This window comes from Scyliorhinus torazame, chromosome 18 (assembly GCF_047496885.1).
Source record: "Scyliorhinus torazame isolate Kashiwa2021f chromosome 18, sScyTor2.1, whole genome shotgun sequence".
NCBI classification, from domain to species: Eukaryota; Metazoa; Chordata; class Chondrichthyes; order Carcharhiniformes; family Scyliorhinidae; genus Scyliorhinus; species Scyliorhinus torazame.
Window position 1 is genome coordinate 163,104,493 of NC_092724.1, and position 26,381 is coordinate 163,130,873.

Here is a 26,381-nt window from a genome sequence, read left to right on the forward strand (position 1 = left end):
AATGGCTGCCCCCATACATCGCACATGGCTGGGGGGTCACAACATGGCGGAGGGGGTGGACAAAATGGCCGCCCCCATGCGTCGTACAGGTCTGGGGTGGTCCAAGATGGCGGCGCCCTTCCTCCCCTCGTGGTGGCCGGGACCCAAAATGGCGGCGTCTGCGGGTCGCACATGGGGCGCTGGGGGGGTTGGGGAGCGTTAGGAACGCGCGGGGCTCCCTCATCTCTGGGGACAGCGGTGGTCGGGACCCAAATTGGTAGCGCTGGCGGGTCATACGTGGGGCGCGGGGGGGGGGGTTTGGGGGGCGTTAGAGCTGCACAGAACTCCCTCTTCTCCGGGGAGAGCGGTGGTCGGGACCCAAAGTGGTAGCGCCGGCGGGTCATACATGGGGCGCGGGGGGGGGGGGGGGTTGGGGAGCGTAAGCGGCGTGCAGGGCGCCCTGTTCACCCGGGACCGCGGTGGTCGGGACCCAGAGTGGCTGCGCCTGCGGGTCGTACATGGGGCGCTGAGGGGGTTGGGGAGCGTAAGCGGCGTGCAGGGCTCCCTGTTCACCCGGGACCGCGGTGGTCGGGACCCAGAGTGGCTGCGCCTGCGGGTCATACATGGGGCGCTGAGGGGGTTGGGGAGTGTAAGCGGCGTGCAGGGCTCCCTGTTCACCCGGGACCGCGGTGGTCGGGACCCAGAGTGGCTGCGCCTGCGGGTCGTACATGGGGCGCTGGGGGGGGTTGGGGAGCGTAAGCGGCGTGCAGGGCTCCCTGTTCACCCGGGACAGCGGCGACCTCGCGGGACCGGCACACAACCGCAAAATGGCCCTTTTTCCCGCAGCTCTTGCAGATTGCTGCGCGGGCCCGGCAGCGCTGCCGGGGGTGTTTCGCCTGGCCGCAGAAATAGCAGCGGGCGCCCCCGGTGCGACTTGGCGTTTGGACCGCGCACGCCTGTGGGGTGTCCGGGAGGGGGGTGGGTTTGTCGGGACGGGTACGTACGGAGCCCAATGGGCTGCCGCGCGGTCTGGGCCGTAGGCGCGGGTATTACGCGCGGCCACGTCTAGGGAGGCTGCTAGGGCCCGTGCCTCTGAGAGTCCTAGCGACTCTTTTTCTAGAAGTCTTTGGCGGATTTGGGAGGAGTTCATACCTGCCACAAAAGCATCGCGCATTAACATGTCCGTGTGTTCATTTGCGTTCACCGAAGTGCAGCTGCAGGCTCGTCCCAAAATTAGTAGCGCGGCGTAGAATTCACCTATCGATTCTCCGGGACTTTGCCGTCTCGTTGCGAGTTGATAGCGAGCGTAGATCTGGTTTACTGGGCAGACATAGAGACTTTTCAGTGCTGCGAACGCCGTCTGGAAATCCTCTGCGTCTTCGATGAAAGAGAAAATCTCTGTGCTTAACCTCGAGTGCAGGACCTGTAGTTTTTGGTCTTCTGTGACCCGGCCGGTGGCCGTTCTGAGGTAGGCCTCGAAACAAGTCTGCCAATGCTTGAAAGCTGCTGCCGCGTTCACTGCGTGGGGGCTGATCCTCAGGCATTCCGGGATGATCCTGAGCTTCATAGTCCGTTTTAGGCACGCTAAAGAATTGTAGCGCACAAAGACTCCGAGAGACGAATGGAGTGAAGTCGATGAGGCTTTATTAAGCGTGTCTGTTCCCCCGCAGCTCGGTAGTAGACTGGCCTGCGGGGCAGGACTCCGACTTCTTATACTCCGGCTTCAGGGCGGAGCTAGAGGTCAACGGCCAACCAGGACCCGGGATCTGTCAGCCAATGACATTAGGGCTTCCAGTCCCACATGACCCCTAATACATACTACCACAGAAGTCTCGCCCTCCCTCTGACCGCACTCTTTATTGAAGTCTCGCCCTCTCTCTCTCCGCACTCTTTACTGAAGTCTCGCCCTCTCTCTCTCCGTGCTCTTTACTGAAGTCTCGCCCTCTCTCTCTCCGCGCTCTTTACTGACGTCTCGCCCTCTCTCTCACCGCGCTCGTTACTGAAGTCTCGCCCTCTCTCTCTCCGCGCTATTTACTGAAGTCTCGCCCTCTCTCTCCGCGCTCTTTACTGAAGTCTCGCCCTCGCTCTCGCCGCGCTCTTTACTGAAGTCTCGCCCTCTCTCTCTCTGCGCTCGTTACTGAAGTCTCGCCCTCTCTCTCTCCGCGCTCTTTACTGAAGTCTCGCCCTCTATCTCTGCGCTCTTTCCTGAAGTCTCGCCCTCTCTCTCTCCGCACTCTTTACTGAAGTCTCGCCCTCTCTCTCTCCGCGCTCTTTACTGAAGTCTCGCCCTCTCTCTCCGCGCTCTTTACTGAAGTCTCGCCCTCTCTCTCTCGGTGCTCTTTACTGAAGTCTCGCCCTCTCTCTCTCCGTGCTCTTTACTGAAGTCTCGCCCTCTCTCTCCGCGCTCTTTACTGAAGTCTCGCCCTCTCTCTCTCCGCGCTCTTTACTGAAGTCTCGCCCTCTCTCTATCCGCGCTCTTTACTGAAGTCTCGCCCTCTCTCTCTCCATGCTCTTTACGAAGTCACGCCCTCTCTCTATCCGCGCTCTTTACTGAAGTCTCGCCCTCTCTCTCTCCGTGCTCTTTACTGAAGTCTCGCCCTCTCTCTCTCCGCGCTCTTTACTGAAGTCTCGCCCTCTCTCTCTCCGTGCTCTTTACTGAAGTCTCGCCCTCTCTCTCTCTGTGCTCTTTACTGAAGTCTCGCCCTCTCTCTCTCCGTGCTCTTTACTGAAGTCTCGCCCTCTCTCTCTCCGTGCTCTTTACTGAAGTCTCGCCCTCTCTCTGCGCTCTTTACTGAAGTCTCGCCCTCTCTCTCTCCTCGCTCTATACTGAAGTCTTGCCCTCTCTCTCTCCGCGCTGTTTACTGAAGTCTCGCCCTCTCTCTCTCCGTGCTCTATACTGAAGTCTCGCCCTCTCTCTCTCCGTGCTCTTTACTGAAGTCTCGCCCTCTCTCTCTCCGTGCTCTTTACTGAAGTCTCGCCCTCTCTCTCTCCGCGCTCTATACTGAAGTCTCGCCCTCTCTCTCTCCGCGCTCTTTACTGAAGTCTCGCCCTCTCTCTCTCCGCGCTCTTTACTGAAGTCTCGTCCTCTCTCTCTCCGCGCTCTTTACGAAGTCTCGCGCTCTCTCCCTCCACGCCCTTTACTGAAGTCTCGCCCTCTCTCTCTCCGCGCTCTTTATTGAAGTCTCGCCCTCTCTCTCTCCGCGCTCTTTACTGAAGTCTCGCCTCTCTCTCTCCGTGCTCTTTACTGAAGTCTCGCCCTCTCTCTCTCCACGCTCTTTACTGAAGTCTCGCCCTCTCTCTCTCCACGCTCTTTACTGAAGTCTCGCCCTCTCTCTCTCCGCCCTCTTTACTGAAGTCTCGCCCTCTCTCTCTCCGTGCTCTTTACTGAAGTCTCGCCCTCTCTCTCCGTGCTCTTTACTGAAGTCTCGCCCTCTCTCTCTCCGTGCTCTTTACTGGAGTCTCGCCCTCTCTCTCTTGGCACTCTTTACTGAAGTCTCGCCCTCTCTCTATCCGCGCTCTTTACTGAAGTCTCGCCCTCTCTCTCCGTGCTCTTTACTGAAGTCTCGCCCTCTCTCTCTCCGCGCTCTTTACTGAAGTCTCGCCCTCACTCTCTCCACGCTCTTTACTGAAGTCTCGCCCTCTCTCTCTCCGCGATCTTTACTGAAGTCTCCCCCTCTCTCTCTCCACGCTCTATACTGAAGTCTCGCCCTCTCTCTCTCCGCGCTCTTTACTGAAGTCTCGCCCTCTCTCTCTCCGTGCTCTTTACTGAAGTCTCCCCCTCTCTCTGTGCTCTTTACTGAAGTCTCGCGCTCTCTCTCTCTGCGCTCTTTACTGAAGTCTCGCCCTCTCTCCGTGCTCTTTATTGAAGTCTCGCCCTCTCTCTCTCCACATTCTTTACTGAAGTCTCGCCCTCTCTCTATCCGCGCTCTTTACTGAAGTCTCGCCCTCTCTCTCTCCACGCTCTTTACTGACGTCTCGCCCTCTCTCTCTCTTCACGCTCTTTACTGAAGTCTCACCCTCTCTCCGTGCTCTTTCCTGTAGTCTCGCCCTCTCTCTGCGCTCTTTACTGAAGTCTCGCCCTCTCTCTCTCCGTGCTCTTTACGAAGTCTCGCGCTCTCTCTCTCCGCGCTCTTTGTTGAAGTCTCGCCCACTCTCTCTCTGCGCTCTTTACTGAAGTCTCGCCCTCTCTCCACGCTCTTTACTGAAGTCTCACCCTCTCTCCGTGCTCTTTCCTGTAGTCTCGCCCTCTCTCTGCGCTCTTTCCTGTAGTCTCGCCCTCTCTCCGTGCTCTTTACTGAAGTCTCGTTTTCTCTCTCTCCGCGCTCTTTACTGAAGTCGCGCCCTCTCTCCGTGCTCTTTACTGAAGTCTCGCCCTCTCTCTCTCCACGCTCTTTACTGAAGTCTCGCCCTCTCTCTCTCCGCGCTCTTTACTGAAGTCTCACCCTCTCTCTCTCCGCGCTCTTTACTGAAGTGTCGCCCTCTCTCTCTCCGCGCTCTTTACTGAAGTCTCGCCCTCTCTCTCTCCACGCTCTTTACTGAAGTCTCGCCCTCTCCCTCTCCGCGCTCTTTATTGAAGTCTCGCCCTCTCTCCACGCTCTTTACTGAAGTGTCGCCCTCTCTCTCTCCGCGCTCTTTACTGAAGACTCGCCCTCTCTCTCTCCTTGCTCTTTACTGAAGTCTCGCCCTCTCTCTCTCCGCTCTCTTTACTGAAGCCTCGCCCTCTCTCTCTCCGTGCTCTTTACTGAAGACTCGCCCTCTCTCTCTCCTTGCTCTTTACTGAAGTCTCGCCCTCTCTCTCCGCTCTCTTTACTGAAGCCTCGCCCTCTCTCTCTCCGTGCTCTTTACTGAAGTCTCGCCCTCTCTCCGTGCTCTTTACTGAAGTCTCACCCTCTCTCTCTCCGCACTCTTTACTGAAGTCTCGCCCTCTCTCTCCGTGCTCTTTACTGAAGTCTCGCCCTCTCCACGCTCTTTACTGAAGTCTCGCCCTCTCTCTCTCTGCGCTCTTTACTGAAGTCTCGCCCTCTCTCTCTCCGCGCTCTATACTGAAGTCTCGCCCTCTCTCTCTCTGCGCTCTTTACTGAAGTCTCGCCCTCTCTCTCTCCGCACTCTTTACTGAAGTCTCGCCCTCTCTCTCCGTGCTCATTACTGAAGTCTCGCCCCCTCCGCGCTCTTTACTGAAGTCTCGCCCTCTCTCTCTCCACATTCTTTACTGAAGTCTCGCCCTCACTCTCCGCGCTCTTTACTGAAGTCTCGCCCTCTCCGCGCTCTTTACTGAAGTCTCGCCCTCTCCGCGCTCTTTACTGAAGTCTCGCCCTCTCTCTCTCCACATTCTTTACTGAAGTCTCGCCCTCTCTCTCTCCGCGCTCTTTACTGAAGTCTCGCCCTCTCCGCGCTCTTTACTGAAGTCTCGCCCTCTCCGTGCTCTTTACTGAAGTCTCGCCCTCTCTCTCTCCACATTCTTTACTGAAGTCTCGCCCTCTCTCTCTCCGCGCTCTTTACTGAAGTCTCGCCCTCTCTCTCTCCGCGCTCTTTACTGAAGTCTCGCCCTCTCCGCGCTCTTTACTGAAGTCTCGCCCTCTCCGTGCTCTTTACTGAAGTCTCGCCCTCTCTCTCCGCGCTCTTTACTGAAGTCTCGCCCTCTCTCTCTCCGTGCTCTTTACTGAAGTCTCGCCCTCTCTCTCTCCACATTCTTTACTGAAGTCTCGCCCTCTCTCTCTCCGCACTCTTTACTGAAGTCTCGCCCTCTCTCTCTCCGCGCTCTTTACTGAAGTCTCGCCCTCTCCACGGTCTTTACTGAAGTCTCGCCCTCTCCGTGCTCTTTACTGAAGTCTCGCCCTCTCTCTCCGTGCTCTTTACTGAAGTCTCGCCCTCTCTCTCTCCGCCCTCTTTACTGAAGTCTCGCCCTCTCTCTCTCCGTGCTCTTTACTGAAGTCTCGCCCTCTCTCTCCGTGCTCTTTACTGAAGTCTCGCCCTCTCTCTCTCCGTGCTCTTTACTGAAGTCTCGCCCTCTCTCTCCGTGCTCTTTACTGTAGTCTCGCCCTCTCTCTGCGCTCTTTACTGAAGTCTCGCCCTCTCTCCGTGCTCTTTATTGAAGTCTCGCCCTCTCTCCAAGCTCTTTACTGAAGTCTCGCCCTCTCTCTCTCCGTGGTCTTTACTGAAGTCTCGCCCTCTCTCTCTCCGTGCTCTTTACTGAAGTCTCGCCCTCTCTCTCTCCGTGCTCTTTACTGAAGTCTCGCCCTCTCTCTCTCTGTGGTCTTTACTGAAGTCTCGCCCTCTCTCTCTCCGTGCTCTTTACTGAAGTCTCGCCCTCTCTCTCTCCGTGCTCTTTACTGAAGTCTCGCCCTCTCTCTCTCCGTGGTCTTTACTGAAGTCTCGCCCTCTCTCTCTCCGTGCTCTTTACTGAAGTCTCGCCCTCTCTCTCTCCGTGCTCTTTACTGAAGTCTCGCCCTCTCTCTCTCCGTGCTCTTTACTGAAGTCTCGCCCTCTCGCCCTCCGCACTCTTTACTGAAGTCTCGCCCTCCCTCTCTCCGTGCTCTTGACTGAAGTCTCACATACAAACTACAGGATGTGAGCCATTGTGGGTGGGTTCTGGCTGTGGTCAGTAACGGTCTCTCATTTTGCTCCAATTGCCTTATTGTGTCACCATCTGTCAGGGAGAAAATCCCTTCCATTTCCTGTCATCAATCACCTTCAGTGGCCAAACAGATTTTGCTTTAGTGAAGGGTCTACTGCAGCCTGGCATTACCATCTTCCAATAATACCCACAGCATTGTCGCAGTGCCCAACAAGGCCATTCAGGATCCCCAAACTCCATTGTGGTCATATCATGGTTGTGTTGTAATTCACTGACTGACCACCAGGAGTCTCACTGGTATATAAGTGAATGTTAGAGTCAGGTGACCCCCTCAGACTGGCTGGAGGAAGCTGAAGAGAGAGGTTGCTTGTACTTGATCTTACTGCTGTTCATCTATTGTTTTGGACATAGTTTACCCACAGTTAATGTTAATAAACTGTTCATAGCTTTAGCTACAAGTGTTCTTGTAATATAAATCAGGCCATCCGACAAGAACATTGACACCCATCAATGCCCAAGAAATGCAGGTCAGTGCACACGTGTGCCCGACAAATCGTATGTGCTCGACAGTTCGGGTGCACATGGACAAAGAGGCCGTTGATAATCTGTGTGTTCACCTGCACAGTAACAGTTGGAATTTGGGCATGGAGCTGGCAATGCCCAGGCATCCTGGCACGGAGCTCCACAATCAGTCAGCGCCTCCAGCAGAGATGGAACACAGAATGTTTGGCTAAATGTGAACTTACCTTGGACGCTGGGTCAGTGCTGCATCAGGTATGGGGATATCGGGCAGGGCCCTACTCCTCAGGAAGGGGTTGGCAGCACACAGAACCCTGCCACTGGCAGTGGACATTTCATTCCCAAGACCTGTGATCAATGAATACAACGGAGAACATGATCGCACACTCACCAATCATTCCAAACACATCCAGGGTTATGTCTCCAAACTTTTCTTGTGAATTGGAAGCACATAGAGAATTGCTGGTGGGAATGGAACAGTTCAGAAACCAATGTCCCATCAAACACCCCCCGGACAGGTATAGCACGGGGTTAGATACAGAGTAAAGCTCCCTCTACACTGTCCCCATCAAACACTCCCAGGACAGGTACAGCAGGGGGTTAGATACAGAGTAAAGCTCCCTCTACACTGTCCCCATCAAACACTCCCAGGACAGGTACAGCACAGGGTTAGATACAGAGTAAAGCTCCCTCTACACTGTCCCCATCAAACACTCCCAGGACAGGTACAGCACGGGGTTAGATACAGAGTAAAGCTCCCTCTACACTGTCCCCATCAAACACTCCCAGGACAGGTACAGCACGGGGTTAGATACAGAGTAAAGCTCCCTCTACACTGTCCCCATCAAACACTCCCAGGACAGGTACAGCACGGGGTTAGATAAAGAATAAAGCTCCCTCTACACTGTCCTCATCAAACACTCCCAGGACAGGTACAGCACGGAGTTAGATACAGAGTAAACCTCCCTCTACACTGTCCCCATCAAACACTCCCAGGACAGGTACAGCACGGGGTTAGATACAGAGTAAAGCTCCCTCTACACTGTCCCCATCAAACACTCCCAGGACAGGTACAGCACAGGGTTAGATACAGAGTAAAGCTTCCTCTACACTGTCCTCATCAAACACTCCCAGGACAGGTACAGCTCGGGGTTAGATACAGAGTAAAGCTCCCTCTACACTGTCCCCATGAAACACTCCCAGGACAGGTACAGCACGGGGTTAGATACAGAGTAAAGGTCTCTCTACACTGTCCCCATCAAACACTCCCAGGACAGGTACAGCATGGGGCTAGATACAGAGGAAAGCTCCCTCTACACTGTCCCAATCAAACACTCCCAGGACAGGTACAGCACGGGGTTAGATACAGAGTAAATCTCCGTCTACACTGTCGCCATCAAACACTCCCAGGACAGGTACAGCACGGGGTTAGACACAGAGTAAAGCTCCCTCAACACTGTCCCTGTCAAATACTCCCAGGACAGGTACAGCACGGGGTTAGATACAGAGTAAAGCTCCCTCTACACTGTCCCAATCAAACACTCCCAGGACAGGTACAGCTCGGGTTAGATACAGAGTAATGCTCCCTCTACACTGTCCCCATCAAACACTCCCAGGACAGGTACAGCACGGGGTTAGATACAGAGTAAAGCTCCCTTTGCACTGCCCCCATTAACACTCCCAGGACAGGTACAGCACGGGGTTAGATACAGAGTAAAGCTCCCTCTACACTGTCCCCATCAAACACTCCCAGGACAGGTACAGCACGGGGTTAGATACAGAGTAAAGCTCCCTCTACACTGTCCCCATCAAACACTCCCAGGCAGGTACAGCACGGGGTTAGATACAGAGTAAAGCTCCCTCTACACTGTCCCCATCAAACACACCCAGGACAGGTACAGCACGGGGTTAGATACAGAGCAAAGCTCTCTCTACACTGTCCCATCAAACACTCCCAGGACAGGTACAGCACGGGGTTAGATACAGAGTAAAGCTCCCTCCACACTGTCCCCATCAAACACTCCCAGGACAGGTACAGCACGGGGTTAGATACAGAGTAAAGCTCCCTCTACACTGTCCCCATCAAACACTCCCAGGACAGGTACAGCAGGGTGATAGATACAGAGTAAAGCTCCCTCTACACTGTCCACATCAAACACTCCCAGGACAGGTACAGCACGGGGTTAGCTCCAGAGTAAAGCTCCCTCTACACTGTCCCCATCAAACACTTCCAGGACTGGTACAGCACGGGGTTACATACAGAGTAAAGCTCCCTCTACACTGTCCCAATCAAACACTCCCAGGACAGGTACAGCACGGGGTTAGATACAGAGTAAAGCTCCCTCTACACTGTCCTCATCAAACACTCCCAGGACAGGTACAGCACGGGGTTAGATACAGAGTAAAGCTCCCTCTACACTGTCCTCATCAAACACTCCCAGGACAGGTACAGCACTGGGTTAGATACAGAGTAAAGCTCCCTCTACACTGACCCCATCAAAAACTCCCAGGACAGATACAGCACGGGGTCAGATACAGAGTAAAGCTCCCTCTACACTGTCCCCATCAACCACTCCCAGGACATGTACCGCACAGGGTTGGATACAGAGTAAAGCTCCCGCTACACTGCCCCCATCAAACACTCCCAGGACAGGTACAGCACGGGGTTAGATACAGAGTAAAGCTCCCTCTACACTGTCCCCGTCAAACACTCCCAGGAAAGGTACAGCACGGGGTTAGATACAAAGTAAAGCTCCCTCTACACTGTCCCCATCAAACACTCCCAGGACAGGTACAGCACGGGGTGAGATACAGAGTAAAGCACCCTCTACACTGTCCCATCAAACACTCCCAGGACAGGTACAGCACGGGGTGAGATACAAAGTAAAGCTCACTCTACACTGCCCCCATCAAACACTCCCAGGACAGGTACAACATGGGGTGAGATACAGAGTAATTTCCCTCCACAGTGTCCCCATCAAACACTCCCAGGACAGGTTCAGCACGGGGTTAGATACACAGTAAAGCTGCCTCTACCCTGTCCCCATCAAACACTCCCAGGACAGGTACAGCACGACGTTAGATACAGAGTAAAGCTGCCTCTACCCTGTCCCCATCAAACACTCCCAGTACAGGTACAGCAATCGTTAGATACAGAGTAAAGCTTCCTCTACACTGTCCCCATCAAACACCCCTAGGACAGGTACAGCACGGGGTTAGATACAGAGTAAAGCTCCCTCTACACTGTCCCCGTCAAACACTCCCAGGAAAGGTACAGCACGGGGTTAGATACAAAGTAAAGCTCCCTCTACACTGTCCCCATCAAACACTCCCAGGACAGGTACAGCACGGGGTGAGATACAGAGTAAAGCACCCTCTACACTGTCCCATCAAACACTCCCAGGACAGGTACAGCACGGGGTGAGATACAAAGTAAAGCTCACTCTACACTGCCCCCATCAAACACTCCCAGGACAGGTACAACATGGGGTGAGATACAGAGTAATTTCCCTCCACACTGTCCCCATCAAACACTCCCAGGACAGGTTCAGCACGGGGTTAGATACACAGTAAAGCTGCCTCTACCCTGTCCCCATCAAACACTCCCAGGACAGGTACAGCACGACGTTAGATACAGAGTAAAGCTGCCTCTACCCTGTCCCCATCAAACACTCCCAGTACAGGTACAGCACAACGTTAGATACAGAGTAAAGCTTCCTCTACACTGTCCCCATCAAACACCCCTAGGACAGGTACAGCACGGGGTTAGATACAGAGTAAAGCTCCCTCTACACTGTCCCCATCAAACACTCCCAGGACAGGTACAGCACGGGGTTAGATACAGAGTAAATCCCCCTCTACACTGTCCCCATCAAACACTCCCAGGACAGGTACAGCACGGGGTTAGATACAGAGTAAAGCTCCCTCTACACTGTCCCCATCAGACACTCCCAGGACAGGTACAGCACGGGGTTAGATACAGAGTAAAGCTCCCTCGACACTGTCCCCATCAAACACTCCCAGGACAGGTACAGCACGGGGTTAGATACAGAGTAAAGCTCCCTCTACACTGTCCCCATCAGACATTCCCAGGACAGGTACAGCACGGGGTTAGATACAGAGTAAAGCTCCCTCTACACTGTCCCCATCAAACACTCCCAGGACAGGTACAGCACGGGGTTAGATACAGAGTAAAGCTCCCTCTACACTGTCCCCATCAAACAGTCCCAGAACAGGTACAGCCTAAAAACATATAAATGCGGGAGATGGGTTGACACTTGGCAGGTGAACAGGGTCAGATTGAATGCTGGGCCTCAGCTACCTTCGGTGACGGAGAGCAGCTGCAGCCAAATCCGAGATGACTTACCCGGGCCAGAGGACTGAATGCCAGACCCAGGAACGGGCAGGGGAGGAACTGGAGCACAGCGTGTGAAATCAATCAGATCAAGTGTGGAGCTGGGAGCAGATGGTTCCATACAAGAGTCCTAAGGGCAGAAAGAATAGAGTCAGCACAGTTTACCATACTGAGCATTAGACCGAGAGAGAACATTATTCAGGAATGGAACACTCAATTGTAGCTTCTTCCCAGGACAGGTACAGCACGGGGTTCGATACAGAGTAAATCTCCCTCTACACTGTCCCCATCAAACACTCCCAGGACAGGCACAGCATGGGGTTAGATACAGAGTAAAGCTCCCTCTACACTGTCCCCATCAAACACTCCCAGGACAGGTACAGCACGGGGTTAGATACAGAGTAAAGCTCCCTCTACACTGTCCCCATCAAACACTCCCAGGACAGGTACAGCACGGGGTTAGATACAGAGTAAAGCTCCCTCTACACTGTCCCCATCAAACACACCCAGGACAGGTACAGCACGGGGTTAGATACAGAGTAAAGCTCCCTCTACACTGTCCCCATCAAACACTCCCAGGACAGGTACAGCACGGGGTTAGATACAGAGTAAAGCTCCCTCTACACTGTCCCCATCAAACACTCCCAGGACAGGTACAGCACGGGGTTAGATACAGAGTAAAGCTCCCTCTACACTGTCCCCATTAACCACTCCCAGGACAGGTACCACACGGGGTTAGATACAGAGTAAAGCTCCCTCTACACTGTCCCCATCAAACACTCCCAGGACAGGTACAGATCGGGGTTAGATACAGAGTAAAGCTCCCTCTACACTGTCCCCATCAAACACTCCCAGGACAGGTACAGCATGGGGTTAGATACAGAGTAAAGCTCCCACTACACTGTCCCCATTAAACACTCCCAGGACAGGTACAACTCGGGGTTAGATACAGAGTAAAGCTCCCTCTGCACTGTCCCCATTAAACACTCCCAGGACAGGTACAGCTCGGGGTTAGATACAGAGTAAAGCTCTCTCTACACTGTCCCCATCAAACACTCCCAGGACAGGTACAGCACGGGGTTAGATAGAGAATAAAGCTCCCTCGGCACTGTCGCCATCAAACACTCCCAGGACAGGTACAGCATGAGGTTAGATACAGAGTAAAGCTCCCTCTACACTGTCCCCATCAAACACTCCCAGGACAGGTACAGCACGGGGTTAGATACCGAGTAAAGCTCCCTCGACACTGTCTCCATCAAACACTCCCAGGACAAGGACAGCACGAGGTTAGATACAGAGTAAAGCTCCCTCTACACTGTCCCCATCAAACACTCCCAGGACAGGTACAGCACGGGGTTAGATACAGAGTAAAGCTCCCTCTACACTATCCCCATCAAACACTCCAAGGACAGGTACAGCACGGGGTTAGATACAGAGTAAAGCTCCCTCTACACTGTCCCCATCAAACACTCCCAGGACAGGTACAGCATGGGGTTAGATACAGAGTAAAGCTCCCTCTGCACTGTCCCCATCAAACACTCCCAGGACAGGTACAGCATGGGGATAGATACAGAGTAAAGCTCGCTCTTCACTGTCTCCATCAAACACTCCCAGGACAGGTACAGCACGGGGTTAGATACAGAGTAAAGCTCCCTCTACACTGTCCCCATCAAACACTCCCAGGACAGGTACAGCACGGGGTTAGTAACAGAGTAAAGCTCTCTCTACACTGTCCCTATCAAACACTCACAGGACAGGTACAGCACGGGGTTAGATACAGAGTAAAGCTCCCTCCCTTGTGGGCAAAGTCTTGGAAAGGTATTGTGGCGCACAAAGACTCCGTGAGACAAATAGAGTGAAGTCGATGAGGCTTTATTAAGCGTGTCTGTTCCCCAGCAGCCCGATAGTAAACTGGCATGCGGGGGAAGGCACCGGCTTCTTATACTTCGCCTTCAGGGCGGAGTATGAGGTCAACGGCCAACCAGGACCCGGGATCTGTCAGCCAATGACATTAGGGCTTCCAGTCCCACATGACCCCCAATACATACTACCACATTCACCCCTTGTCAATATGAACCCGGCGGGGTGATGCTTCGTATGGTGGTAAGGGTTTACAGTACTGGTCCTGGGAGGAGAGAACAGTTACATGGTAGTACCGTATTGGACAGTATCGTCCTGTTACAACTATTTACAGAGGATATAGGAAAACAAAATGTTCATTGGACAGTCCATCTTTGTTTTACATCGACGCCACGAGTCGGTCGGGCGGTCTGGTCGTCCGTGTCGATCGCCTCGGCCCCGGCGGTGGTGGTGGTGCTTGTACCAGCGTTGTCGCCTCCGGGAACCGCACGGTTTTAGCTGTCGGTGCAAAGGGGAGGGGGACTGATCCTCCTGGGAAGGGGGCGGTCGCGGGGTGCGGCGGTGGCAGGAAGGGGGGCGGTTGGGTTGATGGTGCCGGGGGTGTGTGCGTGGTGCCGGCGGGCGCCAGATCCCGCAGGGAGACCGTGTCCTGTCGGCCGTCGGGGTACTCCACGTAGGCGTACTGGGGGTTTGCGTGGAGGAGGTGAACCCTTTCGACCAACGGGTCCGCCTTATGTGCCCGCACGTGCTTTCGGAGCAGGATGGGTCCTGGGGCCGCCAGCCAGGTCGGCAGCGACGTTCCAGAGGAGGACCTCCTAGGGAAGACAAGGAGACGCTCGTGAGGCGTTTGATTAGTGCTCGTACATAATAACGACCGGATGGAATGGAGAGCGTCCGGGAGGACCTCCTGCCACCGTGAAACTGGGAGATCCCTGGACCGTAGGGCCAGTAGGACGGCGTTCCAGACCGTGCCGTTCTCCCTTTCTACTTGCCCGTTCCCCCGGGGGTTGTAGCTGGTCGTCCTGCTTGAAGCTATACCCTTGCTGAGCAGGAACTGGCGCAGCTCGTCACTCATGAAAGAGGACCCCCTGTCGCTGTGGACGTATGCGGGGTAACCGAACAGTGTGAATATGCTGTTCAGGGCTTTAATGACTGTGGCCGCGGTCATGTCGGAGCAGGGAATGGCAAAAGGGAAGCGGGAGTATTCGTCCACTACATTAAGGAAATACGCGTTGCGGTCGGTGGAGGGGAGGGGCCCTTTGAAATCGAGACTGAGGCGTTCAAAGGGACGGGAAGCCTTAATCAGGTGCGCTCCATCTGGCCTGAAAAAATGCGGTTTGCATTCTGCGCAGATGTGGCAGTCTCTTGTGACTGTACGGACCTCCTCTAAGGAGTAGGGGAGATTGCGGGACTTGATGAAGTGGTAAAACCGAGTGACCCCCGGGTGGCAGAGGTCCTCGTGGAGGGCTTGGAGGCGGTCAATTTGTGCGTTGGCACATGTCCCGCGGGATAGGGCATCAGACGGCTCGTTCAGCTTTCCGGGCCGGTACAAGATCTCATAGTTGAAGGTGGAGAGTTCGATCCTCCACCGCAAGATCTTGTCGTTCTTGATCTTGCCCCGCTGTGCATTATCGAACATGAAGGCAACCGACCGTTGGTCAGTGAGGAGAGTGAATCTCCTGCCGGCCAGGTAATGCCTCCAATGTCGCACAGCCTCCACTATGGCTTGGGCTTCCTTTTCCACTGAGGAGTGGCGGATTTCTGAGGCGTGGAGGGTTCGGGAGAAAAAGGCCACGGGTCTGCCCGCTTGGTTAAGGGTAGCCGCGAGAGCTACGTCAGAGGCGTCGCTCTCGACCTGGAAGGGGAGGGACTCGTCGATGGCGCGCATCGTGGCCTTTGCGATGTCCGCTTTGATGCGGCTGAAAGCCTGGCAAGCCTCTGTCGACAGCGGGAAAGTCGTGGTCTGTATTAGGGGGCGGGCCTTGTTTGCGTACTGGGGGACCCACTGGGCGTAGTATGAAAAGAACCCCAGGCAGCGTTTCAGGGCTTTTGGGCAGTGCGGGAGGGGAAATTCCATGAGTGCGCGCATACGTTCGGGGTCGGGGCCTATTATCCCATTGCGCACTATGTAGCCCAGAATGGCTAGCCGATCGGTGCTAAAAACGCACTTGTCCTCGTTGTACGTGAGGTTCAAGGCTTTGGCAGTCTGGAGGAATTTTTGGAGGTTGGCGTCGTGGTCCTGCTGATCGTGGCCGCAGATGGTTACATTGTCGAGGTACGGGAACATGGCCCGTAACCCATGTTGATCAACCATTCGGTCCATTTCCCGTTGGAAGACCGAGACGCCGTTTGTGACGCCAAAAGGGACCCTTAGGAAGTGGTATAATCGCCCGTCTGCCTCGAAGGCTGTGTACTTGCGGTCACTTGGGCGGATGGGGAGCTGATGGTAGGCGGACTTGAGGTCCACGGTGGAGAAGACTTTATACTGGGCAATCCGATTGACCATGTCGGATATGCGGGGGAGAGGGTACGCGTCTAGTTGTGTGTACCTGTTGATGGTCTGGCTATAGTCAATGACCATCCTTTGTTTCTCCCCTGTCTTCACTACTACCACCTGCGCTCTCCAGGGACTATTGCTGGCCTGGATTATGCCTTCCTTTAGTAGCCGCTGGACTTCGGAGCGAATGAAGGTCCGGTCCTGGGCGCTGTACCGTCTGCTCCTCGTGGCGACGGGTTTGCAATCCGGGGTGAGGTTCGCAAACAAGGACGGGGGTTGCACCTTGAGGGTGGCGAGGCCGCAGATAGTGAGTGGGGGTATGGGGCCGCCGAATTTAAACGTAAGGCTCTGTAGGTTACATTGAAAATCTAAGCCCAGCAAGGTGGGGGCACAGAGTTGGGGAAGGACGTTAAGTTTGTAGTTTTTGAATTCCCTCCCCTGTACCGTTAGGGTAACTATGCAGAATCCCTGGATCTGTACGGAGTGGGATCCTGCAGCTAGGCAAATCTTTTGTGCGCTGGGGTAGGTAGTTAAGGAACAGCGTCTTACCGTGTCGGGATGTATAAAACTTTCCGTGCTCCCGGAGTCGACTAGGCATGGCGTCTCGTGGCCGTTAATTAGGACCGTTGTCGTCGTCGTCTGGAGAGTCCGGGGCCGAGCCTGATCGAGTGTAACCGAAGCGAGCCGTGGTTGTAGTAGTGGGGTGGGGTCCGTTGTTGCCGTCCAAGATGACGTCGGGGATGGATAAAATGGCCGCCCCCATACCTCGCCCGTAGAGGGAGCTGGTAAAGCTCCCTCTACACTGTCCCCATCAAACATTCCCAGGACAGGTACAGCACGGGGTTAGATACAGAGTAAAGCTCCCTCTACACTCTCCCCATCAAACACTCCCAGGACAAGTACAGCACGGGGTTAGATACAGAGTAAAGCTCCCCCTACACTGTCCCCATCAAACACTCCCAGGACAGGTACAGCACGGGGTTAGATACAGAGTAAAGCTCCCTCTGTCCCCATCAAACACTCCCAGGACAGGTACAGCACGGGGTTAGATACAGAGTAAAGCTCCCTCTACACTGTCCCCATCAAACATTCCCAGGACAGCTACAGCACGGGGTTAGATACAGAGTAAAGCTCCCTCTACACTCTCCCCATCAAACACTCCCAGGACAGGTACAGCTCGGGGTTAGATACAGAGTAAAGCTCCCTCTACACTGTCCCCATCAAACACTCCCAGGACAGGTACAGCACGGGGTTAGATACAGAGTAAAGCTCCCTCTACACTGTCCCCATCAAACACTCCCAGGACAGGTACAGCACGGGGTTAGATACAGAGTATAGCTCCCTCTACACTGTCCCCATCAAACACTCCCAGGACAGGTACAGCACGGGGTTAGATACAGAGTAAAGCTCCCTCTACACTCTCCCCATCAAACACTCCCAGGACAGGTACAGCTCGGGGTTAGATACAGAGTAAAGCTCCCTCTACACTGTCCCCATCAAACACTCCCAGGACAGGTACAGCACGGGGTTAGATACAGAGTAAAGCTCCCTCTACACTGTACCCATCAAACACTCCCAGGACAGGTACAGCACGGGGTTAGATACAGAGTATAGCTCCCTCTACACTGTCCCCATCAAACCCTCCCAGGACAGGTACAGCACGGGGTTAGATACAGAGTAAAGCTCCCTCGACACTGTCCCCATCAAACATTCCCAGGACAGCTACAGCACGGGGTTAGATACAGAGTAAAGCTCCCTCTACACTCTCCCCATCAAACACTCCCAGGACAGGTACAGCTCGGGGTTAGATACAGAGTAAAGCTCCCTCTACACTGTCCCCATCAAACACTCCCAGGACAGGTACAGCACGGGGTTAGATACAGAGTAAAGCTCCCTCTACACTGTCCCCATCAAACACTCCCAGGACAGGTACAGCACGGGGTTAGATACAGAGTAAAGCTCCCTCTACACTGTCCCCATCAAACACTCCCAGGACAGGTACAGCACGGGGTTAGATACAGAGTAAAGCTCCCTCTACACTGTCCCCATCAAACACTCCCAGGACAGGTACAGCACGGGGTTAGATACAGAGTAAAGCTCCCTCTACACTGTCCCCTTCAAACACTCCCAGGACAGGTATAGCACGGGGTTAGATACAGAGTAAAGCTCCCTCTACACTGTCCCATTCAAACACTCCCAGGACAGGTATAGCACGGGGTTAGATACAGAGTAAAGCTCCCCCTACACTGTCCCCATCAAACACTCCCAGGACAGGTACAGCATGGGGTTAGATACAGAGTAAAGCTCCCTCTACACTGTCCCCATCAAACACTCTCAGGACAGGTACAGCACGGGGTTAGATACAGAGTAAAGCTCCCTCTACACTGTCCCCATCAAACACTCCCAGGACAGGTACAGCACGGGGTTAGATACAGAGTAAAGCTCCCTCTGCACTGTCCCCATCAAACACTCCCAGGACAGGTACAGCACGGGGTTAGATACAGAGTAAAGCTCCCCCTACACTGTCCCCATCAAACACTCCCAGGACAGGTACAGCACGGGGTTAGATACAGAGTAAAGCTCCCTCTACACTGTCCCCATCAAACACTCCCAGGACAGGTACAGCACGGGGTTAGATACAGAGTAAAGCTCCCTCTACACTGTCCCCATCAAACACTCCCAGGACAGGTACAGCACGGGGTTACAGAGTAAAGCTCCCTCTACACTGTCCCCATCAAACACTCCCAGGACAGGTACAGCACGGGGTTAGATACAGAGTAAAGCTCCCTCTACACTGTCCCCATCAAACACTCCCAGGACAGGTACAGCACAGGGTTAGATACAGAGTAAAGCTCCCTCGACACTGTCCCCATCAAACACTCCCAGGACAGGGACAGCACGGGGTTAGATACAGAGTAAAGCTCCCTCGACACTGTCCCCATCAAACACTCCCAGGACAGGGAAAGCACGGGGTTAGATACAGAGTAAAGCTCCCTCGACACTGTCCCCATCAAACACTCCCAGGACAGGTACAGCACGGGGTTAGATACAGAGTAAAGCTCCCCCTACACTGTCCCCATCAAACACTCCCAGGACAGGTACAGCACGGGGTTAGATACAGAGTAAAGCTCCCTCTACACTGTCCCCATCAAACACTCCCAGGACAGGTACAGCACGGGGTTAGATACAGAGTAAAGCTCCCTCTACACTGTCCCCATCAAACACTCCCAGGACAGGTACAGCACGGGGTTACAGAGTAAAGCTCCCTCTACACTGTCCCCATCAAACACTCCCAGGACAGGTACAGCACGGGGTTAGATACAGAGTAAAGCTCCCTCTACACTGTCCCCATCAAACACTCCCAGGACAGGTACAGCACAGGGTTAGATACAGAGTAAAGCTCCCTCGACACTGTCCCCATCAAACACTCCCAGGACAGGGACAGCAAGGGGTTAGATACAGAGTAAAGCTCCCTCGACACTGTCCCCATCAAACACTCCCAGGACAGGGAAAGCACGGGGTTAGATACAGAGTAAAGCTCCCTCGACACTGTCCCCATCAAACACTCCCAGGACAGGGACAGCACGGGGTTAGATACAGAGTAAAGCTCCCTCGACACTGTCCCCATCAAACACTCCCAGGACAGGTACAGCACGGGGTTAGATACAGAGTAAAGCTCCCCCTACACTGTCCCCATCAAACACTCCCAGGACAGGTACAGCACGGGGTTAGATACAGAGTAAAGCTCCCTCTACACTGTCCCCTTCAAACACTCCCAGGACAGGTATAGCACGGGGTTAGATACAGAGTAAAGCTCCCTCTACACTGTCCCATTCAAACACTCCCAGGACAGGTATAGCACGGGGTTAGATACAGAGTAAAGCTCCCCCTACACTGTCCCCATCAAACACTCCCAGGACAGGTACAGCATGGGGTTAGATACAGAGTAAAGCTCCCTCTACACTGTCCCCATCAAACACTCTCAGGACAGGTACAGCACGGGGTTAGATACAGAGTAAAGCTCCCTCTACACTGTCCCCATCAAACACTCCCAGGACAGGTACAGCACGGGGTTAGATACAGAGTAAAGCTCCCTCTGCACTGTCCCCATCAAACACTCCCAGGACAGGTACAGCACGGGGTTAGATACAGAGTAAAGCTCCCCCTACACTGTCCCCATCAAACACTCCCAGGACAGGTACAGCACGGGGTTAGATACAGAGTAAAGCTCCCTCTACACTGTCCCCATCAAACACTCCCAGGACAGGTACAGCACGGGGTTAGATACAGAGTAAAGCTCCCTCTACACTGTCCCCATCAAACACTCCCAGGACAGGTACAGCACGGGGTTACAGAGTAAAGCTCCCTCTACACTGTCCCCATCAAACACTCCCAGGACAGGTACAGCACGGGGTTAGATACAGAGTAAAGCTCCCTCTACACTGTCCCCATCAAACACTCCCAGGACAGGTACAGCACAGGGTTAGATACAGAGTAAAGCTCCCTCGACACTGTCCCCATCAAACACTCCCAGGACAGGTACAGCACGGGGTTAGATACAGAGTAAAGCTCCCTCTACACTGTCCCCATCAAACACTCCCAGGACAGGTACAGCACGGGGTTAGATACAGAGTAAAGCTCCCTCTGCACTGTCCCCATCAAACACTCCCAGGACAGGTACAGCACGGGGTTAGATACAGAGTAAAGCTCCCCCTACACTGTCCCCATCAAACACTCCCAGGACAGGTACAGCACGGTGTTAGATACAGAGTAAAGCTCCCTCTACACTGTCCCCATCAAACACTCCCAGGACAGGTACAGCACGGGGTTAGATACAGAGTAAAGCTCCCTCTACACTGTCCCCATCAAACACTCCCAGGACAGGTACAGCACGGGGTTACAGAGTAAAGCTCCCTCTACACTGTCCCCATCAAACACTCCCAGGACAGGTACAGCACGGGGTTAGATACAGAGTAAAGCTCCCTCTACACTGTCCCCATCAAACACTCCCAGGACAGGTACAGCACAGGGTTAGATACAGAGTAAAGCTCCCTCGACACTGTCCCCATCAAACACTCCCAGGACAGGGACAGCAAGGGGTTAGATACAGAGTAAAGCTCCCTCGACACTGTCCCCATCAAACACTCCCAGGACAGGGAAAGCACGGGGTTAGATACAGAGTAAAGCTCCCTCGACACTGTCCCCATCAAACACTCCCAGGACAGGTACAGCACGGGGTTAGATACAGAGTAAAGCTCCCTCTACACTGTCCCCATCAAACACTCCCAGGACAGGGAGCTCTGTCTTGCAAACATTCCCTCGGGATTGGGCTGGCGGTAAGGATGTATGGGGACGGGGAGGAAAGGGGAAGCAGGGGCAGGTGGGAGTGGTACAGGGGAGGGGTGTTTGATGGGGCCTATACCCTGTTGCCTGGAGCAACTGCCAGTGCAGCAGCACCTGAAACATGAGTTTGCAGAACCAGCGGCTTAGCAGAGGTTACCATGCCTACCTTCAACCTGTGGGGCACAGCCTTGTCCTCCATACGCCCAAACGTTACTCTCCTCCGCTCGAACCTGCCAATCAGAGGCAGCAGTTACACATTACACCTCCCTCACGTCATCGAAATCAGGGACTGTCTGGGGGCTGCCCCATTAATCCAGATGTGGGCTCATGCTCGAATGTCAGTGAGAAGCTGTGCTCGCCAGTGACGTAGCCGACAATTCTGTCACTCAAGAAGCTCATTTACTCACCTTTCCATAGAATCCCTACAGTGCAGAAGGTGGACACTCGGCCCATCGAGTCTGCACCGACCCTCTCAGAGGACACCCTACCTCGGCTCACTCCCCCGCCCTGCCCCCCATAACCCCACCTAACCTGCACATCTTTGGTCTGTGGGAGGAAACTGGAGCACCCGGAGGAAACCCATGCAGGGCGGGGTCGGACTAAGTGCGAACTCCACACAGACTCCATCCAAGGAGTCTCCAAGGATTGAACCTGGGCCCCCGGCGCTGTGAGGCAGCAGTGCTAACCACTGTGCCGCCATCCCGCCCTTGATGTCAGGGTGGTTTACCTCACCCACTAATGTTCAATGCAAGGCCAAAGGTTCACCCAGCGCCAATAAACTTCACAGCACGGAAACAGGCCATTCAGCCCATCTGCTCCATGCTGCTGTTCATGTTGCCCGTGACCCAACCCCGCACCATTTCAGCCCATCAACATCTCCTTCTCCTCCTTCCTGTCTCCTGCATTTGACCAGACTCCCCTTCAGACAGAAAGTCTGGATTTCTCACACCAGGAATATTCCATAGAGCTCCTCACAGCCAATGACGGCTGTCCAATTGTTTATCGGCTCCAGAAATATTGACCACTGGATAGAAAGGTTGATTGAATGACATTTACACTCATCCAATTGGGAACAGAAGAATCTCCTGGCTGACCAAATGCCTGTGGGTGGGTGGGGCAATGCGAGGGTTTGCGTGTCTGGCAGGGCAGTGGGAACCAGGCGATGACATCTCCAATATGCGGGCCAACTAGAGTTGACAATTTGAAGGGATGATGATATTGAGCGATATTGAACGATGCCTACTTAAACCCAGCCAGGTGGCTATTAACACCTAAACCACCGCCATGATTGGCTCCATGTGGTGCGACACACGGTTACCCACACCCACACGCCCAATCCACCTGTCATACTGCAAAAACGTGCTGTTGAGTGCATCGTTTGCCTCGATCAAGCGGCTGACAACCTCTTCATTCTCCACTTCCATCAGGAGCACCATGATCCTCTCGTGCATGGCTTGACACGTCTGCAGCAATTTCTAGCACGGGGAGAAGAACATGTCACAGGTTAGGTGGACTGGCCATGCTAAATTGCCCTTAGTGTCCAATAAGGTTAAGTGGGATTACTAGGGTTACAGGGATAGGGTGGAGGTGTGGGGCGTGGGTGGGGTGCTCTTTCTAAGGACCGGTGCAGACTCGATGGGCCGAATGGCCTCCTTCTGCACTGTAAATTCTATGTTCTAAAATTCGATGTTCACTCTGCACACAGGAAGAGAGGCTGGGGTTCATGTTGCACCTTTGATAATAACCTCGGGCATCACAAAGGTCTTTAAAAAAACACACAAGTACTCCCTTGGCCGTGAAGCCCTGTTTATTGGAAGTCCAGTCACTGTTGAAAGTTCAGATCCCAGGAGGACCAGTGTGATTACCTCCTGGTTATCTGTTTTGGTGATGTTGGTTAGATGAAGACAATCAGAGAGTACAGGGGGAGCCCAGCATGACTTTCACAAACAGCTATCAGTCACTCAGCTACTCTCTAGATTTAGCCCAGCAAGTTTCACCTCTGATAGGGTGAGATGAAGTAGGGTGGCAGGGGCTCTGGTAAAGCACTGGGCCGAATGGCCTTATTCTGTGTAAATATTTTTTAAATTAAAAACATTTTTTTTAGAGTACCCAATTCATTTTTCCCAATTAAGGGGCAATTTAGTGTGGCCAATCCACCTACCCTGCGCATCTTTGGGTTGTGGGGGTGAGACCCATGCAGACACGGGGAGAATGTGCAAACTCCACACGGACAGTGACCCAGAGCCGGGATAGAACCTGGGACCTCGGCGCCGTGAGGCAGCAGTGCTAACCCACTGGGCCACCGTGCTGCCCAATTCTGTGTAAATATAACACCATTTGCTTCACCTCGCGCCCAGCAGCATAACCCTCCGTTCCTTTCGCCGTCGTGAGTTTATCCAACTTCTCCTTGTATATCTCTGCACCGTTCACCTCAACCACTCCCCGTGGGAGCGAGTCCCACACTCCCCACACTCCCCGTAGGAGCCAGTCCCACACTCTCCCCACCCCCGTGGGAGCGAGTCCCACACTCTCCCCACTCCCCGTGGGAGCGAGTCCCACACTCTCCCCGCTCCCCGTGGGAGCGAGTCCCACACTCTCCCCACTCCCCGTGGGAGCGAGTCCCACACTCTCTCCCACTCCCCGTGGGAGCGAGTCCCACACTCTCTCCCACTCCCCGTGGGAGCCAGTCCCACATCCTCCCCACTCCCCGTGGGAGAGAGTCCACATTCTCCCCCCACTCCACGTGGGAGCGAGTCCCACACTCTCCCCACTCCCCGTGGGAGTGAGTCCCCACACACTCCCCGCTCCCCGTGGGAGCGAGTCCCACACTCTCCCACTCCCCGTGGGAGCGAGTCCCACACTCTCCACACTCTCCCCACTCCCCGTGGGAGCCAGTCCCACATCCCCCCACTCCCCGTGGGAGAGAGTCCCACATTCTCCCCCAATCCCCGTGGGAGAGACTCCCACATTCTCCCCACTCCCCGTGGGAGAGAGTCCCACACTCTCCCCACTCCCCGTGGGAGAGAGTCCCACATTCTCCCCACTCCCCGTTGGAGAGAGTCCCACATTTCTCCCACTCCCCGTGGGAATGAGACCCACATTCTCCCCACTCCCCGTGGCAGAGAGTCCCACATTCTCCCCACGGGAGTGAGACCCACACTCTCCCCCACTCCCCGTGGGAGCGAGTCCCACATTCTCCCCATTCCCCGTGGGAGCCAGTCCCACACTCTCCCCACTCCCCGCGGGAGCGAGTCCCACACTCTCCCCACTCCCCGTGGGAGCGAGTCCCACACTCTCCCCATTCCCCATGGGAGCGAGTCCCACACTCTACCTGCTCCCCGTGGGAGCGAGTACCACATCTCCCCGCTCCCTGTGGGAGCGAGTCCACATTCTCCCCACTCCCTATGGGAGCGAGTCCTACATTCTCCCCACTCCCCGTGGGAGCGAGTCCCACACTCTCCCCACTCCCCATCGGAGCCAGTCCCACACTCTCCCCGCTCCCCGTGGGAGCCAGTCCCACATTCTCCCCACTCCCCGTGGGAGCGAGTCCCACACTCTCCCCATTCCCCGTGGGAGCGAGTCCCACACTCTCCCTGCTCCCCGTGGGAGCGAGTCCCACATCTCCCCACTCCCCGTGGGAGCGAGTCCCACATTCTCCCACTCTCCGTGGAGCGAGTCCCACACTCTCCCCACTCCCCATCGGAGCCAGTCCCACATTCTCCCCACTCCCCGTGGGAGCGAGTCCCACACTCTCCCCGTTCCCCGTGGGAGCCAGTCCCACATTCTCCCCACTCCCCGTGGGAGCGAGTCCCACATTCTCCCCACTCCCTGTGGGAGCCAGTCGCACACTCTCCCCACTCCCCGTGGGAGCGAGTCCCACATTCTCCCCACTCCCCGTGGGAGCGAGTCCCACACTCTCCCCACTCCCCGTGGGAGCGAGTCGCACATTCTCCCCACTCCCCATGGGAGCGAGTCCCACACTCTCCCCACTCCCCATCGGAGCCAGTCCCACATTCTCCCCGCTCCCCGTGGGAGCCAGTCCCACATTCTCCCCGCTCCCCGTGGGAGCCAGTCCCACATTCTCCCCACTCGCTGTGGGAGCGAGTCCCACACTCTCCCCACTCCCCATCGGAGCCAGTCCCACATTCTCCCCGCTCCCCGTGGGAGCCAGTCCCACATTCTCCCCACTCCCCGTGGGATCGAGTCCCACATTCTCCCCACTCCCTGTGGGAGCGAATCTCACATTCTCCCCACTCCCCGTGGGAGAGAGTCCCACATTCTCCCCACTCCCCGTGGGAGAGAGTCCCACATTCTCCCCACTCCCCCGTGGGAGAGAGTCCCACATTCTCCCCACTCCCCGTGGGAGAGAGTCCCACATTCTCCCCACTCCCCGTGGGAGCGAGTCCCACATTCTCCCCACTCCCCGTGGGAGAGAGTCCCACATTCTCCCCACTCCCCGTGGGAGAGAGTCCCACACTCTGTCCACTCCCCGTGGGAGCGAGTCCCACATTCTCCCCACTCCCCGTGGGAGAGAGTCCCACATTCTCCCCACTCCCGTGGGAGCGAGTCCCACATTCTCCCCACTCCCCGTGGGAGAGAGTCCCACATTCTCCCCACTCCCCGTGGGAGAGAGTCCCACATTCTCCCCACTCCCCGTGGGAGCGAGTCCCACACTCTCCCCACTCCCCGTGGGAGAGAGTCCCACATTCTCCCCACTCTCTGGGTGAAGAACTTTGCCCGAACTTTGCCCTGAATTCCCGATTGGATTTCTTGGAGACAGCACAGAAATGAAGGAAAGATCGACCGAAATCTGCTGTACAATCCGCGTTTGAACCATCCCCAGGAGTTTCCCGGGAACGTTATCATCACAAGGTTTGATACCAAAGGAGAATTTTGGGACACTTGGTCAAAGAGGTCAGTTTTAAGGAGCATCTAGAAGTGAAGAGAGTGACCGAGGGGTTCGGGAGGCGAATCCAGAACCACAGACAGCTGGACACACTACTGCTGGAGTGAGGAAAATCGGGGGATGTAGAAGAGAATCAGAGGATTGGAGCAGCACAAAGAGAACTACAGAGATAGGGAGGGGGTAAGGCCATGGTGGGGTGGGGGTGGTGCGAGGCCATGGTGCGGTGGGGGGAGGGGAGTGGCCATGGTGCGGTGGGGGAGGGGAGTGGCCATGGTGGGGGTGGGGGAGGGGGAGTGGCCATGGTGCGGTGGGGGAGGGGGAGTGGCCATGGTGCGGTGGGGGAGGGGAG

General features: G+C 55.1%; 1 protein-coding gene across 1 annotated transcript in view; it reads right to left on the bottom strand.

Annotated features, from left to right (window-relative positions):
- Positions 1 to 7,295: 7,295 nt before the first annotated feature.
- LOC140395715 (TOM1-like protein 1) overlaps positions 7,296 to 26,381 on the bottom strand; it is a 111,122-nt gene continuing 92,036 nt past the window's right edge. The window contains 4 exon segments of the mRNA XM_072483834.1: positions 7,296 to 7,420; positions 11,439 to 11,556; positions 21,293 to 21,356; positions 22,468 to 22,601. Coding sequence (XP_072339935.1) covers positions 7,296 to 7,420; positions 11,439 to 11,556; positions 21,293 to 21,356; positions 22,468 to 22,601 — 441 coding nt within the window.